This window comes from Capra hircus, chromosome 1 (assembly GCF_001704415.2).
Source record: "Capra hircus breed San Clemente chromosome 1, ASM170441v1, whole genome shotgun sequence".
Taxonomy (NCBI): domain Eukaryota; kingdom Metazoa; phylum Chordata; class Mammalia; order Artiodactyla; family Bovidae; genus Capra; species Capra hircus.
This window is the reverse complement of record NC_030808.1, coordinates 2,813,844-2,831,603: the sequence shown is the minus strand read 5'-3', so window position 1 is coordinate 2,831,603 and position 17,760 is coordinate 2,813,844. Positions and strand designations below refer to the sequence as shown.

At 45.6% G+C, this 17,760-nt stretch overlaps 1 protein-coding gene across 6 annotated transcripts in view; it reads right to left on the bottom strand.

The window, feature by feature from the left end:
- The window catches only part of TIAM1 (T-cell lymphoma invasion and metastasis 1), a 462,470-nt gene that overhangs the window by 56,054 nt on the left and 388,656 nt on the right, over positions 1-17,760 (bottom strand). For all 6 annotated transcript variants that reach the window (XM_018048483.1, XM_018048423.1, XM_018048380.1 and 3 more), the window contains one exon: positions 202-305. In XM_018048483.1, the coding sequence (XP_017903972.1) occupies positions 202-305 (104 nt within the window). The remainder of the gene's footprint in view (positions 1-201; positions 306-17,760) is intronic.

Below are 17,760 nucleotides of genomic sequence, written 5' to 3'. Positions count from 1 at the left end.
GCTCTGGCTTATACTGTCACATCTGGGTTTGTTCTCACGGCTATCATTAGGATGCCATATCCTATTTAGTGACCTCTCAGAAGTAGAAACACTTCTGTCCTGTGGAGGGGCCTTCCCGCCACACACAGCTGCAGAGGTGATGTGTCAGCTGTGACTCTTTAGTGGTTCGAGACATGGGATGTGAAAATGGAAATCTCTCACCTTGCTGCTGTGATCAGTATCATCTGAGGATTCCAAGTCTGGCCCTTCAGCCTCCTCCGGAGCAGCCTCAGCACTGCCGCCTTGCTCGCTGCAGAGGCTGTGGCCTGCAAGATGAAATCAGAAGGACACACGGGTCAGCACATACAGCCACCGCTACAAGGGCAAGGGAGCGTGGCATCAAGCTCACGTGTGCTCAGCGTGCCCCACTTTGCGACCCCATGGACTGCAGCTCGCCAGGCTCCTCTGTCCATGGGATTTCCCAGGCAAGAGTATGGGAGCAGACTGCCATCTGCGGCTCCAGGGGATCTTCTGACCCATGGATGGAACCCGCATCTCCCTGGCACCAAGCCAGCTGGACAGACTTAAGCTTATGATGTGTCCATGGATCGTTAAACCCTCCAAGTACAGACGCCATGACCTTGGTTCAATACATGCTAATTTAGCTATCTTTATCGTTACCACTATTATTATTACTTTATAATACATTTTTATTATTTATAATATATATTTTATAATATACAATATTTGCTAAGGACTAAATGTTTATCAGCCCTGAATATTCACTGGAAGGACTGATGCTGAAGCTGAAACTGTAATACTCTGGCCACCTGATGCAAGGAACTGACTCATTGGAAAAGACCCTGATGCTGGGAAAGATTGAAGGCGGGAAGAGAAGGGGATGACAGAGGATGAGATGGCTGGATGGCGTCACCGACTCAATGGACATGAGTTTGGGTAAACTCTTGGTGATGGACAGGGAGGCCTGGCGTGCTGTAGTTCATGGGGTCACAAAGAGTCGGACACAACTGAGCAACTGAATTGAACTGAATTTGAATGTTTACCGCTCCCCCCACCCCCGCCAAATTCATATGTAAAGCCCTAACCCCCAGTGGGACTGTATTTGGAGATGAGGCACTTGGGAGCTAAGGAGGCCTTGAGAGTAGACCTCCATGATGCGATTAGTGTCATTGGAAGAGAAACCAGAACTCCCCTCCTCTCCTGTGAGGACACTGAAAACAGCGACCTGCAAGCCAGGAAGACAGCCCTCAGCAACAAGCCTGGGCTTGGACTTCCCAGCTCCAAAACTATGAGAAACATGTCTGTTCTTTAAGTCACTCAGTCCAAGGTGTCTGTCACCACAGGCCCAGCTAAGACAATATAATATATACGCGTGCATGGTAGGCTGCTTCAGTCGTGTCCGACTCTTTGCAACCCTATGGGCTGTAGCCCAGGAGGCTCCTCTGTCCATGCGATTCTCCAGGTAAGAATACTGGAGTGGGTTGCCATGCCCTCCTCCAGGAGATCTTGCTAAACCCAGGGACAGAACCCATGAGCTCCCGCACTGCAGACGGCTTCTTTACCACTGAGCCACCAGGGAAGCCCATAACACATATAATAAAACTTAAATAAAATTAAATTAGGTGATTTGATTGATTTATAATCAACAAATTAATTGTCAGATCAATTAATTGCTAGGACAACTGAATAAAGCATTTTGAGAAGAACATTTTAAAAATAACTGTTTTGGGGCATCCCCGGTGGTTCAGTGGTTAAGAATCCGCTTGCCAATGCAGGAGACTCAGGTTCAGTCCCTGGGCTGGGAGGATCCCACGTGCTGTGGAGTGACTGAGGCCATGCGCCACAGCTATGGAACCTGCGCTCTAATGTCTGGGAGTGGCAACTACTGAGCCCACGTGTCATAACTAATGAAGCCTGCTCGCCCTAGACCCCATGTCCTGCAACTAGAGAAGCCACCTCAATGAGGAGCCTGTGCCCTGTGATGAAGAGTAGCCCCCACAGACTGCAACTACAGAAAAGCCGTGCAGCAATGAAGACCCAACACAGCCAAAAATGAATGAACAAAATTATTTTAAAGATGAATAACTGCTTCACAGACATTATCTGGCAGACTTCAAACATAACATCCACTCTTTCCACCATAGTCCATGCAAAAGTGCAGGCAACTTTCTTTCCTATTTTACCGAGTCCCGACTCCAGTATTCTTGCCTGGAGAATCCCATAGACAGAGGAGCCTGGCGGGTTACAGTCTATGGGGTCGCAAGAGTCAGATACGACTTAGTGACTAAACTGTTGACTACAATGGTTGGCTATGGTAAGCCCTGTGCTGGGGAAGAGAACATTAAGATCACTTTCCTCTGGGAGGCTTCTCAAATTTAAAGAGCATCTGAGCTGCTTGGGGATTTCTGTCATGCACATTCAAACAGAATAGGGTCAGAACTATGATTCTGCATTTCTTACACACTCCATGATACCAATCAACACTGCAGGTCCATGGACCAGACTAGGAGCAACAAGTCTCTCGGATATTTATAAACCTCTACTAGTCTGATAAGAAATTGGTTTGATGACTATTAGACTATTCCAGGCACTAGGTAAGGGACTACAGCACCATACTGTAACCAGATAAGAGAAAAGGGAAGAAAGAAGAAACATGGGTAGAAGGAGCCAGTTTCTGACTCCTGGGATGGAAGCGTCAGTCTGAAAGGAGGCTACCTTACTCCAGTGACACCATCGCAGTCATAAGCCTGTGTTTGGCATCACATTCAGATCAGATTCTAGGCTGACTGGGAAGCTAAGGGAAGAAGCCAATCCCTGAGCAAACCTTGCTCCAGAACTGCATCCTATGGTCCCCTCCCCTTCCTCTGGAAGGGGGCACCAAGGAAGCGGAGCTTGCGTGGTTTGTACGTTGCTATCTGTGCCCATCCTTCCTGCGCCTCTGCTCTGTCTCTACGATTTTCCTGCACTTCTTTTAATCACTAACTCACTATAAATCCCATGGAAGGAGGCGCCAGGGGGCTACAGTCCATTGGATCGCAAGAACTGGACACCACTTAGCAACTAAACCACCACCACTCAATAACATGGTGGAAGCCGCCAAAGAAAGAAGTTCAGTTAACTTGGTGGACATCAACGATGTCATACTGTCACCACCAGAGTGGGGAAAAAATAGTGACTGAATACTTGAAATGGGGGCAATGATCTAGATGCTGGAGCTAGAGAGAAGGGGAAGATTTGAACAGCATTAAGCTCTGAAATGGCAGGAACCATGGCTCCCTGAGCAGCAAGCTGACAGTCAGGCTGTACGACACACAAGGTCACCTTCGTGCGGCAGTCTGCACAACGGCAACCCCCATTCTGTACAGCCAGATGCCGTGACCCTGCATGCTCCCACTGCACATTATAATGCCTGGGGTCAGAGGACGCCCACAAAACAGTGGGAAAATGAATGAAAGGGTTTTCACTAACACAGGCCAGCTATCCTGAAAAGGAAGCAACCCCCCCACCCTAATTCTACAGAAACACTTACAAATGCTGAGTAAAATAGAACAGGATCCTTTTTATTTAATTTTTATTACTATTATTTTTTGCTCACACTGCATGGCACGTGGGCAGTTCCCCAACCAGGGATCGAACCTGTGCTCCCTGCAGTGGAAGCAGGGAGTGGTAACTACTGGACCACCAGGGAAGGCCCCTGAATCCTTTTCAAACGTAAAACTGAGCTCTAAGAAACTATGATCACTGCAGCCATGAAATTAAAAGACGCTTACTCCTTGGAAGAAAAGTGATGACCAACCTAGATAGCATATTCAAAAGCAGAGACATCACTTTGCCGACTAAGGTCCGTCTAGTCAAGGCTATGGTTTTTCCTGTGGTCACGTATGGATGTGAGAGTTGGACTGTGAAGAAGGCTGAGTGCCGAAGAATTGATGCTTGTGAACTGTGGTGTTGGAGAAGACTCTTGAGAGTCCCTTGGACTGCAAGGAGATCCAACCAGTCCATTCTGAAGGAGATCAGCCCTGGGATTTCTTTGGAAGGAATGATGCTTAAGCTGAAACTCCAGTACTTTGGCCACCTCATGCGAAGAGTTCACTCATTGGAAAAGACTCTGATGCTGGGAGGGATTGGGGGCAGGAGGAGAAAGGGACGACCGAGGATGAGATGGCTGGATGGCATCACGGACTCGATGGACGTGAGTCTGAGTGAACTCCTGGAGTTGGTGATGGACAGGGAGGCCTGGCGTGCTGCAGTTCATGGGGTCGCAAAGAGTCAGCCACGACTGAGCGACTGAACTGAACTGAACTGAACTGATAAGACAGAAAACAGGTATTGGGTCAGTACAAGTCAGAGAGTTAGAACTAAATCTCCCACGTTCATAGGGTTCTCTAGAAGGGCTATACTCTCACCCCGAAAAGACAGAATTGTAAGAAGTGAAGCTGAAACTCTAATACTTTGGCCACCTGATATGAAGAACCGACTCACTGGAAAAGACCCTGATGCTGGGCAAGACTGAAGGCAGAAGGAGAAGGGGACGACGGAGGATGAGATGGTTGGATGGCATCACCGACTCGATGGACATCAGTCTGAAAAAACTCCAGGAGACAGTGAAGGACAGGGAAGCCTGGCGTGCTTCAGTGCATGGGGTCGCAGAGAGTCAGACACGACTGAGCGACTGAACAACAAACAACAAATGTATGAAACAGGTACAACTGACGAGAACATACTGTATAGCACAGGAAACCCTACTTAATGCACTGTAGTGACCTGAGTGGGAAGGAGACACACAAGGGAGGGGTATGTCAACATGTTTCTGGACGGCTGCTTCACTGGGCTATACAGCAGAAACTAACACAACACTGTGAAGCAACTATATTCCAACAAAAATTTAAAAATAGATAAAAAATTAAATAAAGTGCTCACATGTGAAAGAGAAAAAAGAAAGAAAAAGAGGCTGATCTAACTCTGCCTATAGGCTGGGATACAAGAGCAGGGGGAGAGAGAGAGAGAGGCTTCTTCTTGGAGATGAGAACCACAGGCTGGCCCCAGGGGTGCTGGAGATTCAAATGTACACTATGTCCTCCATTCTGGAGGCTCCGACATCGTCTACTCAGGCTGGTGTAACTAAGAACGCAGACTGGGGGGCTTAAACAACAGACAGTGATTTGTCTCAGTTCTGGAGACTGGAAGTCAAAGAGCAAGGTGCCAGTGGATTCCTTCCATGGCGAGGCCCTTCCCCTGGCTGCCACCTCCCCGGTACCCACACAACCTCTCCTTGCGTGTGCAAGGTGAGAGGGGTGAGCCCTGGTCTCTCTTCCTCTTCTTACAAGGACACTAATCCCATTATGGGAGCCCCAGCCGGTAACTTCATCTGAACCTAATTACCTCCCAATGGCTCCCAACTCCTAATAAACCTCCCAATGGGGCTTAGGACTTCAATGCAGGAATTCTGGCAGAATGCAAACATTTAGTACATGATACTCAAGATGAAAAATTGCCTTAAAGTCTCTCTGAATTTGTATTCCAAGAGCATCTGGCAAAAGGCAAAAAACAAGTCTGTTCTGGAGGGAATCACCCTTAATGATGGTTTCATATTAATGGTCAGGCATAAGCTTGGTCCAACAAGAACCACAATCCATCATTACAGAACACAAGGAGAACCAGCTCCCCATGATGGAGACGCAGCAGCCACAACAAGGAGAAGGAGATTTCCTAGGAATAATACCGTAATTTTCAGATTGTCAAATGAGTATGCTTCAAAGAAAGAAAGAAAGAAAGAAAAAGGAACAACAGAAAAGAGACTTTCAAAAAAGATTAGGTAAATTTGTAAAATTTTTAGAAATAAGAGCTATAAACACTGAAATTAAGCACTCAGTGCTTTCAGAATAAAAGCTGAAGAAAGACATTTGAAAGGCCTACTTGAAGACATTACCTCATTAAAACATAGACATCCTCAAATTCTCAAACTGTCAACATAAAACTGACATAATTTCAAGTCAAAATAGTATTCAAGAAGAAAAATTTACAAGAAACATTTGACACAGAGTGAGAAAGCTTACTAATACAGAACTTTCCTTAAAAATTCTCTAAAGGATGTATTTTGGGTGGGAAAATATGTATACACACACACGTATAATCTGGTAGACAAGGTGAAATGATAAATAAGAGCTGATATTCACACAGGACACGCTCCAGGAGATGGCGAAGGGCAGGGAGGCCTGGTGTGCTGCTGTCCGCAGGGTCACAGGGAGCTGGGCACGACTGAGCGGCTGAACTCCACGATACAGACAGGCAAGCCACAGCACTTCACACACACACCCACAAGGCGTTTGTTCCAAAACACAAGATGAAACTGAAGCAGTGGTGGGTGACTGCATTTAAATCATTTCATGATCCTTTTATGCTTCAGGAGACGTTAAAATTTTAAGGGAAAAAAACAAAAATTAAGGGCAACCACTGAATAGAATATAATTAGATTGTATAAGTTGAAAGGGGAAAGTGGAATTTAGAGATTCAACCCAAAAGAGGCCTAGAAAGGGCAGGAAGGATAAACAAGATCAAGACGGCAAAATATGACGAGAGTAACGAGCCAAGATACATGGGTCTTCTAAATAAATGTGATGTAGACTAAACTCAATATTATACTTCATGTTTAGACAAATCCGAAATAATGTCACACAAAGCCTCACCTACATGCTATACATAAGAAATAGACTAAACAAAAAAGACAAAGAAGGCTGAAAGTATCGGGGTAGAAAATCAGGCAGATGTAAAGAATGCTCTCCAAATGCCAGACAAAATAGACTTAGTCAGACTACAGAAGCGGCAAACATCAAGAATTATTGAGCCTGGCCCACCAGTATATTTTAAACCCTATGCACAAGAATTTGAGGATGCATGTTTTTTCCAAAGATTAGCAGTGTAGGCAAACAGGCCACATATGAGGCTATAATATAAATCTCAACAAATAGCGAGGGATCTGAATTCAGACAGACCACACTGGCAGCGTTATTTCTGGAACAAAATTTGCTATGAAAGAGCAAAAGGCCAGTAATACCAAAGACAGTTTTAGAGGGGCGGGGCGGGGAAAGAAAAAGCAAGACTGGGATACTTTCCCTACCAGATATCAGAATGCATTTAAAGTTAACAGTAATACAAAGCAGTGCAGAATTAGCAAGAAGACAGGCTAACAGAACAGAGAGTCCCAGAAACAGCCCCACCCATGTGTGGAAGTGTGATGCACAGCAGATGTGGTACTGCAGATCCGGGGGAAAAGAATGGAACATTTGACAATGTAGCTAAGACAGCAGACTACCCACGTGGGAAAACAAAAAGCAGGACCCTAACTCCCATCATTCGCAAGAATCAGTGCCAGGGAGGTATGAACCAAGAAGGGAAAAGTTCAAAATATAAATCTCGCAGCAGGAAATAACAGAAGAAAATGTTTGTTATCCAGGGGAGAGAGAGAAGGATTTCTTAAACAAGAGAGAAAAAAGCACAAATCCTAGGAAACAGAAAATCAGATTTTACTAAAATTAAAAACCTTCCCTTGTCAAAAGGCAACACAAAGGCAACAAGATACACTGTACACTGAGAAAGGTTATCTTCAACACATATAATTGGCCAAAGTATGAATATCTAGAATAGAAAAGAAGTCCTGAGACTCAATAAGTGTGGGTCTATCTGATTCTAAAACATATATTCTTTTTTACCCCGTTGGCTCTGCTTCTGCCCTTAACTGAAGATAAAAATTAATAAAAGAGGAGAAAGGCAATGGTTAGACAGCCAGCAAAGACGACAGTGATGATTCTTCCTGCTCCTTTAAGCCTGGATCTCTGTGTCTCTCTCCACACCCCATGAATTTGGGTTGGTCTTGTGACTTGATGTGAACAGCAGCATGCGACCCAAGTGGTGATATGTGAATTCTGAGCTAAGGTCTTACGTGGCTGTACAGTTTCGGGTCTGATCCCCCAGGAATGCTGGACCATCATACGATGAAACCCCCAAGGGAGCTTCTTGAGAATGAAAGACCTCAAAGAAAGAGGGGTCCAGCCAACCAATCACCAAATATGTCAGAAAGGCCAGTTTAACCCAGTCCCAGTCAAGCCCAAATGGCACAGCCCACGAGAGTGACTGAGGCAAGGAGAGCAGAACAACCACCCAGCTGAGCCCGGCCCAAAGTGCTGAGCGCAGTGAGCAAATTAAATGGTGGTTTCCTGCGGTTTGTTACAAGGCAGTAGATAACCAATACGTGGTTAGTGGAACTTAAGTCATCAAAGAAAGCCAGAGAGGCAGGAATTGACAGTGGTGCCCTTTAAGAGAGCTGAAGAGAGATACCAGCATGGCAGGAACAGGGAATCAAACCAGGAAAAGCCACGTTCTTGCAGGCTTTCTCTGAACACCTCCCAGAGGAAGAGGTTTATAGAACACCATTGTTGAGTTTCTACGCAACCCCATACAAACAGAATTTTGCAGCTTCCTACTCTAGCTTCCTTCACCACAAGAGACTTTTCCTCTAACAGCAGACACTGAAGGAATTATTTACTTTGTCCCCATTTACTTACCAGTGCACATGCAGACAGCTCCAGAGAACTGAAGATAGGCTAAGAGCGAGTTGAAGAAGCAAGAAGAACAGGAAACTGCCTGTCCCACCTCCACTCTCCCCAGCACCCTGCACATCACTACATGGCACAAAGGAGATGCCAGTGATACCTGGAACCACAGAGACGGAACAGGGCCAAAACTAAAGAGACAAAGGGTGAGCGGGGGTAGGCAATGGAGAATTATTCAGCTATAAAACCAAAGGACGACAGAGGATGAGACAGTTGGATGGCATCACTGACTCGATGGACATGAGTTTCAGCAAGCTTCAGGAGCTGGTGGTGGACAGGGAAGCCTGGCATGCTGCAGTCCATAGGGTCGCAAAGAGTCAGACACGACTGAGCGACTGAACTGAACTGACCTAAAAACAAAAGGAAATCTACTATTTGTAAGAACATGGGTGGACCTTGAAGGCATTATGCTAAGTGAAATAAGTCAGAGAGAAAATACTGTACGATCTCATTTATATGTAGAATCTAAAAGCAAAAGCCCTCACAGACACAGAGAATAGATTGAAGACTGCCTGAGGTAGGGGGTGGTGGGACAGGTGGGTGAAATGGGCAAAAAGGTAACAATGCATAGTTATAAAAATAAATAAGGCATGGAGACATATAACATTTGTTGTTGTCTAGTCGCAAAGTCACGTACAACTCTTTGCAAACCCCGTGGACTGCAGCCCGCCAGGCTCCTCTGTCCATGGGATTTCTCAGGCGAGAGTACTGGAGTGGGTTGCCACTTCCTTCTTTAGGGGATCTTTTGGACCCAAGGGTGGAACCTGCGCCTCCCATGTCTCCTGTATTGCAGGCGAATTCTTTACTGCTGAGCCACCTGGCAAGCCACACACACATACACACACACTAATTAATAATACTGTATTGTATTTTAAGAAAGTAAACCTCTCTCATCATCAGGAAGAAAAAAAAGGAAGTATGTGTCCTGGTGGATGTTAACTAGACACAGTGCAGGTCATATAGAGATGCATACAAACGTAGGCTCGTCATGTTGTACTCCTGAAACTAATGTTATACGTCAATCACACCCCATTTTTAAACACAGGATAAGCAGGGCGGGTGGCTCGGTAAAGAATCCGCCTGCAATGCAGGAGATCTGGGTCGGGAAGATCCCCTGGAGGAGGGCACGCCAACCCACTCCAGTACTCTTGCCTGGAGAATCCCATGGACAGAGGAGCCTGGCGGGCTGCGAGAGTTGGACACAACTGAGTGACCGAGCACAGGGCGGCCTCAGAGAATGGGGAACCTCAGGGCAGAGCTGAGCCCAGCAGGACAGAACCCGTAGGCCATCACAAAAGCTGCCATAAATAACATTCAATGTCGTGAACAGGTGTGATCATTTCTCTGCTTCTTAAAATTATTTTCACATCATAATGGAACTGTTTCTGTAACCAAGGAAACCTCTGCTGCTAGCACGTCCCACTCACCATTATCAGGATAGAAAACAATGAGCCTAGGAGAAGTACAAACACATGCATGTAAGCTTGCATTTCTATTAATTTACTCGGATGAGGTACATTCACTCAGGTTCCATTCCAACCCATTAGAGACTTAATAGAGGAAGGCAAAAGAGATCTTTGCCTTATGAGATATATTAACAATGTTTGTTGAACTAAGAGATACTCCAAACATTTCCAAAGAAGAACCAATCATAACTGACTTTTGAAAGGTCTTTATTAACACCTGAGTTTCGATCTGTGAGTGAAAAACAACTGAGGGGAAGGGGAAAAGGAAAGGTTAGACATGGCCAGTAAAGACACTGGGGCTTCCCAACGCAGGAGACACAGGTTCTGTCCCTGGGTTGGGAAGATCCCCTGGAGCGGGAAATGGCAACACAGTCCAGTATTCTTGTCTGGATATTTCCATGGATGGAGAAGCCTGGCGGGCTACAGTCCATGGGTTGCAGAGTCAGATGCGACTAAGTGTGCATGTGCACACACGCACACGCGCACGCGCGGGCACACACACACACACACACACAGTAAAGACACTGAGCTGGAACCCAATCCTTATGCTATGATTTTGCTTTGCTTTTCAGCCACTTTACTGTCATATAAGAATTCCATAAAAACACTCATAATATATAAGATCAACATAAATACTCACCCCTCCCTCAAGCTAAGAAAATAAAATCAAAACAATTATAAAGGGGGGAAAAAAACCCTCAGGAGAGCTATATATACTCTATAGGGGGCGGGGGAGGAAAACACTACAATTTTAACTTGAAAGACAATTTCTTTCCAACCATGTTTCACAAAATCCCAGAGTCTGTTTCTCTACACAGAACAGTTTTTTAATCCATAAAAACTGTACATATAGTTCTTCCCAACCCTATCAGCTTGTTGTGAAAGTCAAACTATAATCCACTAATGTTCTTTAAAATTATACAAATGGAGGCTTTTAATCTCCAAAGCAACCCTGTTTTTCCACACACAGGACTTGATGGTGTCATTAATCAGAACCAGCTGGAAGGCAGGACTAGGCGTTGGGGTTTCCCCAGCAGGGCGCTCGGGAGCGGGCCCTGTGCTGGGTGACAGTAAGCATCACACACAGCAGTTTACAAAACGCACATGGTTCCACATTTTCCCAACAGACACCTAGAAGGCCACGTGCACCTGGCTATCTGGGAGTCTGGAGAACACGACCCTGCCTGTCTGCGGGAAGACAGGTCTGGGCAGCTCCTCTCTCTATGTCGCCCCTCCCGACTGTCTGCAGAATGGAGCTGCACACAATGTGCATGGAACGTCAACCAGAAACAGAACCTTGCATTTCACGGACACGGCAGGGAAGCCTGCACTGCTGGGCCAAACAAAGAACGGCTTCCTCCACTCTGAACAAGATGCCTTGACTCTCCGGCTATCACAGAAGCCTTTCCTGTTACAGCAAAGGCTGCTTAATCTACTTCCTGCAGGTGGGCGACCGGTGCCCACCATAGATGGCCATCTTTCCACTCAGCATCGGACCCAGGGGGCTGACTCTCCAAACCCAAGGCTCACCCTAATTGCCTTTAACGGGTAGGGGCTAGGGCGGGCCACAGCCACTTAACCCACCCAGCTCAACTTCTGGAAAGGCCATTTTTCAAATTAGAAGCAATGGCAGCCCACTCCAATATTCTTGCCTGGAGAATCCCATGGACAGAGGAGCCTGGCGGACTTCAGTCTATGGGCTCACAAAGGGTCGGACACAACTGTGTGACTAACACTTTTAGTTCACTGAGCTTTCATCGTAACTGTTGATTAGTCGCTTAGTAGTGTCTGATGCTTTGCAATCCCATGGACTAGAGCCTGCCAGACCCCTCTGTGTGTGGGATTCCCCAGGCAAGAATACTGGAGTGGGTTGCCATTTCCTTCTCCAGGAGATCTTCCTGACCCAGGGCTTGAACCCGTGTCTCCTGCTTTGTCAGGCAGATTCTTCACCATTGAGCCCCCAGGGAAGCCCTTCATTGTAATATCATAAACTATTTGCTGATCTAAGCAAGGGCATCTGTTTTATGCCAACTGGTCAAGTGAATTTTAGGGATGATAAAACCAAGCTGCCTCCATCACAAAAGTCAAATGTACTTGAACCTTAAGGACAGAACTTAAAGTAAGAGAGACAAACAGATGTTTTGAAGTCCTGGAAAGACATCAAAGATGCCCTCTGAATTATGATTCTTATAGCTGGCATGATATCAGGGGCTTTTGTTTTATTGAAGTTATTTCAAAAATTATTTTAGATTAGATTTGCTTTCCTATATTGATGTTCACATAATACTTCGCTAACTGAGGAGCGAAGGTATACATTCTAATAAACCAGGCCAGTGGTTTCACCTGGAAAGATTTCGCCCTGGAAGAACATTTAGCAATGTCTGAAGATTATTTTTGATTAACACAATTTGGGGAAGAGGGTTATGAGGACTAGTTGAGAGTGGTTTGTTGGAAAACTACTAACATCAAGGCTGAGAACAGGCCACCACAACAAAGAATTTTCTGGTCCAAAATGGCAGCAGCACCAGATGAGATCACAATTCAAAATAAATCACACAGGAGCATGAGAGAGGCTTTCTGGGAAGCTCAAAGAAACTACAATTTTGCAACTTCCTATGCCAGCTTCCCCTTTACTTCAAGGCTCTTTCTAAAACAAGAGCCACTGAAGCAACAAGCTTTCTGTCTGGACCTCCTTCCCCCATTTTCGTACCGGTATGGACCTAAACAACTGTTGAAAAAAAAAAAAAAAAGATGAAGAATAGCCCCAGGCAGATTTCCACAAGGACACATGGATGGCCAATGGCCAAGAATGGAAACTGAGTCTTAGAGGGAACCCTGAGGATGGAATCTATCTTCCAGTCCCTGACATTCCAAACCAACACAGCAACCCATACTGGGAAGTGTCCTTCCCATACTGAGGAAGAGGAGGATAAAGATCACCTAGCAGGCTGTCATTACAAAAATCTCAGTGAAGCAGACAACAGAAAGTTATCCACAAACACCCCAGTTATGGTCTGCGTGGGACTGTACCATTCCAATCATCTTACCATTTCACCCAGACAAAAAACAGGACCAAGAACCAAGAAGAGAGCTGGTGACCTAAGAGAGTAACCTTGACTGCACATTAGAATCACCTGAAAGTTTTTAAGCAACCACGCACCCTAACAAATGCATACCCAAGCCCTGCCCCAGACCAAGGGAATCACTATTTCTGAAAAGGGGCCCAGCGGTCTCAGCATCTAGACAGTAGAATCTACTTCTTTCTACCCAGGGAAGGAAATTGCTTTCAGTATACTTCATAAACTTAGTTCAGACAATACTCCTGGTGTAGACAGAAGTGGAGTGGAGTAGTAAGGAGAATAACACCCAGCAGCCCCTGGTTACAAGTCAGAGAACCTTCCCGTCACTGTTAAGACACTGTGCTTTGAATGCATATTCACTGAGCACCTCCTAGGACTTATTCTGAACACTTTAATCACTCAATCATTCCTCACAACAGCCTCATTTGATAGTAGCGTGGCACGATCCCCACTGTAGGCATGAGGTCACGGAGCACAGCTTAACCATAATCTGTGTAAAGTCATGAAGCTAATAAAGATCAACATGGGACTCATTCCCAAGGAACCTGGTTCCACAGCCCACTTAAGCCATTAGGCAGTGAGGTTTCTACATCAAGGAAACAAACCTCTCCATGAAAAAGGCTTCAGAAAGAATCCAGCCCTGAAAGTTAATCACATCTTTCCATCAGAACTCTCAGGGCAGGATCAGGGCCAAGCTCGCAGACTTGGACTTGCTACAAGGGGCAATTCACCGGGTAAAACCTCCTGCAGAGAGGCACCAGCCGGGGTGCCTGTGGACACAGCCAGGCCCTCTGTCCACGTGGCCTCACATTCACTATGACCACCCTAAAATGGTCTCCGCATCAAATCTCAAATCTGTCACTCAGGATGCTTCTTATTTTTAGTTACTTCTAAATTTAGACTAAGGCTATAGTCCAGCCTGCCCATCGTACAGAGTTTCTCCGTTGTTTTCTATCGTCACTGCAGCTGTCTGTGGACACTGCTTTATCTCTGCTTCATTGCGGACCATCTTTCAGGTTGTTTTATCCTGTTTACTTGCCCCCTCTTTTATCTTCCACTGTCACATGTGGACAAGGAAATGGTAGCAACCAGAAAGCAAACAGCCTGGGACCCAGGCGGGGGCCTGAGTGTCTTGCTTCCCTCTGGCCAAGGGGATGGAGCTACAGCTGCTGAGAGCATTTGAGAATGCTTCTGGAACTTAATAATGTTGAAACCAATTTAGAAAACATCCAGGAAACCCACACTGTGACTTTACCTTCACGCTGCATTTCTGAACCAGGTTGATTATCTAACTTGACCAAGCACACTTGATACTGAAGGGTTTTTGATCACTACAAAATAGTAAAAGGTGAAGCAGTTAAAAGAACAAAGAACTACACTAGAATGTTAAACCATAAGGACAGAAGCATGTCACAGTCAACAATATGACTTTCAGCAACCAGCTTAATTATTAAGAGCAAATACTTAAATGCTGATTCCAAGACATGATTTGTGTGTGTGTGTGTGTGTTAGCCACTCAGTCTTGTCCGATTCTTTGTGACCCCATGAACTGTAGCCCTCGGGGCTCCTCAGTCCATGGGATTCTCCCAGAAAGAAGACTGGAATGGACTGTCATTTCCTTCTCCAGTGGATCTTGTCAGTTCAGGGATTGGACCTGGATCTCTTGCATTGTAGCCAGATTCTTTACTGTCTGAACCACCAGAGAAGCCCAGTTATGATTTGGAAACAAACAAATAAATCATCTAAGAATGATTCCAAAATAAAAAAGTTTTAATGGGGTTTAAGCAACATTTAGGTTCAGTATATTTAGCACACAGATTTCAAAGGCATCTGGTCTGAAGGAGGATGTATGGGTCAGCTGTGGACAGGGTAAGGCTGTGTACCCAGAATATACCCAGATATTCTCAAAACAGGTACCTATGTACAAACACATCTTTAAAATAAAAAAATTTTTAATGAAAAGTCTTAAAACTTCGCAAACTGTGTATATGCATATACACAGAGACACACACAAATCTTTTCTCAAAAGAAAGAAATACATCAAAACAGTGGCTGTGTTTAAAGCAACAGATCATGAGCAATGTCAATTACACTTTATATGAGAGGTCTGTAAAGGGCCGGATAGTGTTTTCAGCTTTGTAGACCATGCATCCCAGTCATAAGTACTCATATCTGCCACTGAAATGGGAAAGCAGCCAGAGGCAAAACATCAATGAATGGGTGTGACGGTGTTCCAATAAAGCTTTATTTATAAAAAGGGGCCACAGCCTGGATTTGGCCAGTGCGTAATTTTATACCCATAACCTACAGGAAAAACTGAGACAGGAGAAAACATCCAAAAAACGGTTGAGCACACACTGTGATTTGTAGTATGTACACCCAGACCTTATAAAACCCTTTCAATAACCTAATGTAAGCCAACACGCCTCACTTGGGTCATTTTACAGAAACCACCGTGAACCAAGTTTTATGGGGTTGAGCCTGCCATCTTGTGGTCACGTAAAAGAACAGCCTTGCTGGTATTCACTCCCTATCATTTACGCATACACAGCTCCCCGGTCAGAAAGAGAAAAACAAACGCCACTTGATATCACTTATATGTGGAATCTCAAATACGATACAAACGAACCTATCTACGAAATAGAAACACAATCAGGGACAGAGAAGAGACTGGTGGCTATCTTCCACCAGGGGAGGAGGGTGGGAGAGGGTAGGAGCGGGTGTTTCAGACTAGCAGATGCAAACGGGCATATGCAGAATGGATAAAGAACAAGGTCCTACTGTAGCGCACAGGGCACTATATTCCATATCCTGTGACAAGCCAGAACGGGAGAGAGTGTGAAAAAGAATACATATACATGCATATGTTATATATATACACATACATGTATATGTGTATACATATATATATATGTGTATGTTGTTGTTCAGTCACCCAGTCATATCCAACTCTTTGTGATCCCAGGAACAGCAGCACGCCAGGCCTCCTATATATTTACATTTCCCAAGTGGAGAAGACAATGGCACCACACTCCAGTGCTCTTGCCTGGAAAATCCCACGGACAGAGGAGCCTGGAAGGCTACAGTCCATGGGGTCACTAAGAGTGGGACTCGACTGAGCAACTTCACTTTGACTTTTCACTTTCATGCATTGGAGAAGGCAATGGCACCCCACTCCAGTGTTCTTGCCTGGAGAATCCCAGGGACGGGGGAGCCTGGTGGGCTGCAGTCCATGGGGTCGCTAAGAGTCGGACACGACTGGGCAACTTCACTTTCACTTTTCACTTTCATGCATTGGAGAAGGCAATGGCACCCCACTCCAGTGTTGTTGCCTGGAGAATCCCAAGGACGGGGGAGCCTGGTGGGCTGCAGTCCATGGGGTCGCTAAGAGTCGGACACGACTGGGCAACTTCACTTTCACTTTTCACTTTCATGCACTGGAGAAGGAAATGGCAACCCACTCCAGTGTTCTTGCTTGGAGAATCCCAAGGACGGGGGAGCCTGGTGGGCTGCCATCTGTGTCGCACAGAGTCGGACACAACTAATGAGACTTAGCAGCAGCAGGAGCAGCAGCAAGTGGCCCCAATGCTAAAGAATCTGTCTGCCAATGCAGGAGACATGGGTTCAGTCCCTGAGTTGGGAAGATCCCCTGAAGTAGGAAATGGCAATCCACTCTAGTATTCTTGCCTGGAAAATTCCATGGGCAGAGTAGCCTGGCAGGCTATACAGTCCATGGGGTTACAAAGAGTCGGACAGGACTAAGCACTCACACTAAATATATATATATATCTGAGTTACTTTGCCTTATAGTGGTAAGTAATGCAACACTGTAATTCAACTATACTTCAATTAAACAAACAAAAAGGGACACAGCTCCCTGGAATGCTTTCCTAAAGATATGATGGGCATATGGGTACTACAATTGATTGGGATTGATTCTCTCAAGACTCAACTTGTTGAATTCTCCCAGGGAACCACTCAATAAGAGGATGAACTATCAGCAGGCATCTGGTGTGATCTATTCTTATTGACCGAGCTTCAGAAGGGACGTTGCAAAACAAGAATACTCATAGTGCCTACACTCAGAAGTGGGAAAGGAAGACCTTTTTTAACCCAACTTTTAAAAATAAGTCCCCAGTCCCAGCTTACTAAAAGCCACCCCAGCTCTGGAACAGATCACGGTGAGATTAAGCAAGAGCCGTATCTATTCACCTGTGGGCTTGTTCCCAGATTCTCCTGCTGAACAAGAATGAGCACCTAAAAGTGAAGAAGCTCTTAGCCCAGTCCCGGGAAACAAACTCAGGAGATGGAGAGATGCAGGCAAGAACAGTGTTGCAGGAAGAGAGCCCACGTGAAAGATGTCTGGGGAGCCAGAGGATGGAGCTCGGTGGGGGTCCCAGAAGGCTTCCTGGGGCAGGTAGCATCCAAGCTGCTCCTTCTAGAGTGAGCATAAGGTTGTCAGAAGGAGTGGAAGGAAAGGTATAAGCAGGAAAAACAGCAGATGGAGCAGGGGAGGGGTTTCTGCCAATGGGCTCATCTCCAGACTCAAGGTCAGAAGAGCCCCAGGGAAAAGCAGACCAAACACCAGCTCTGGGCATATGTCCA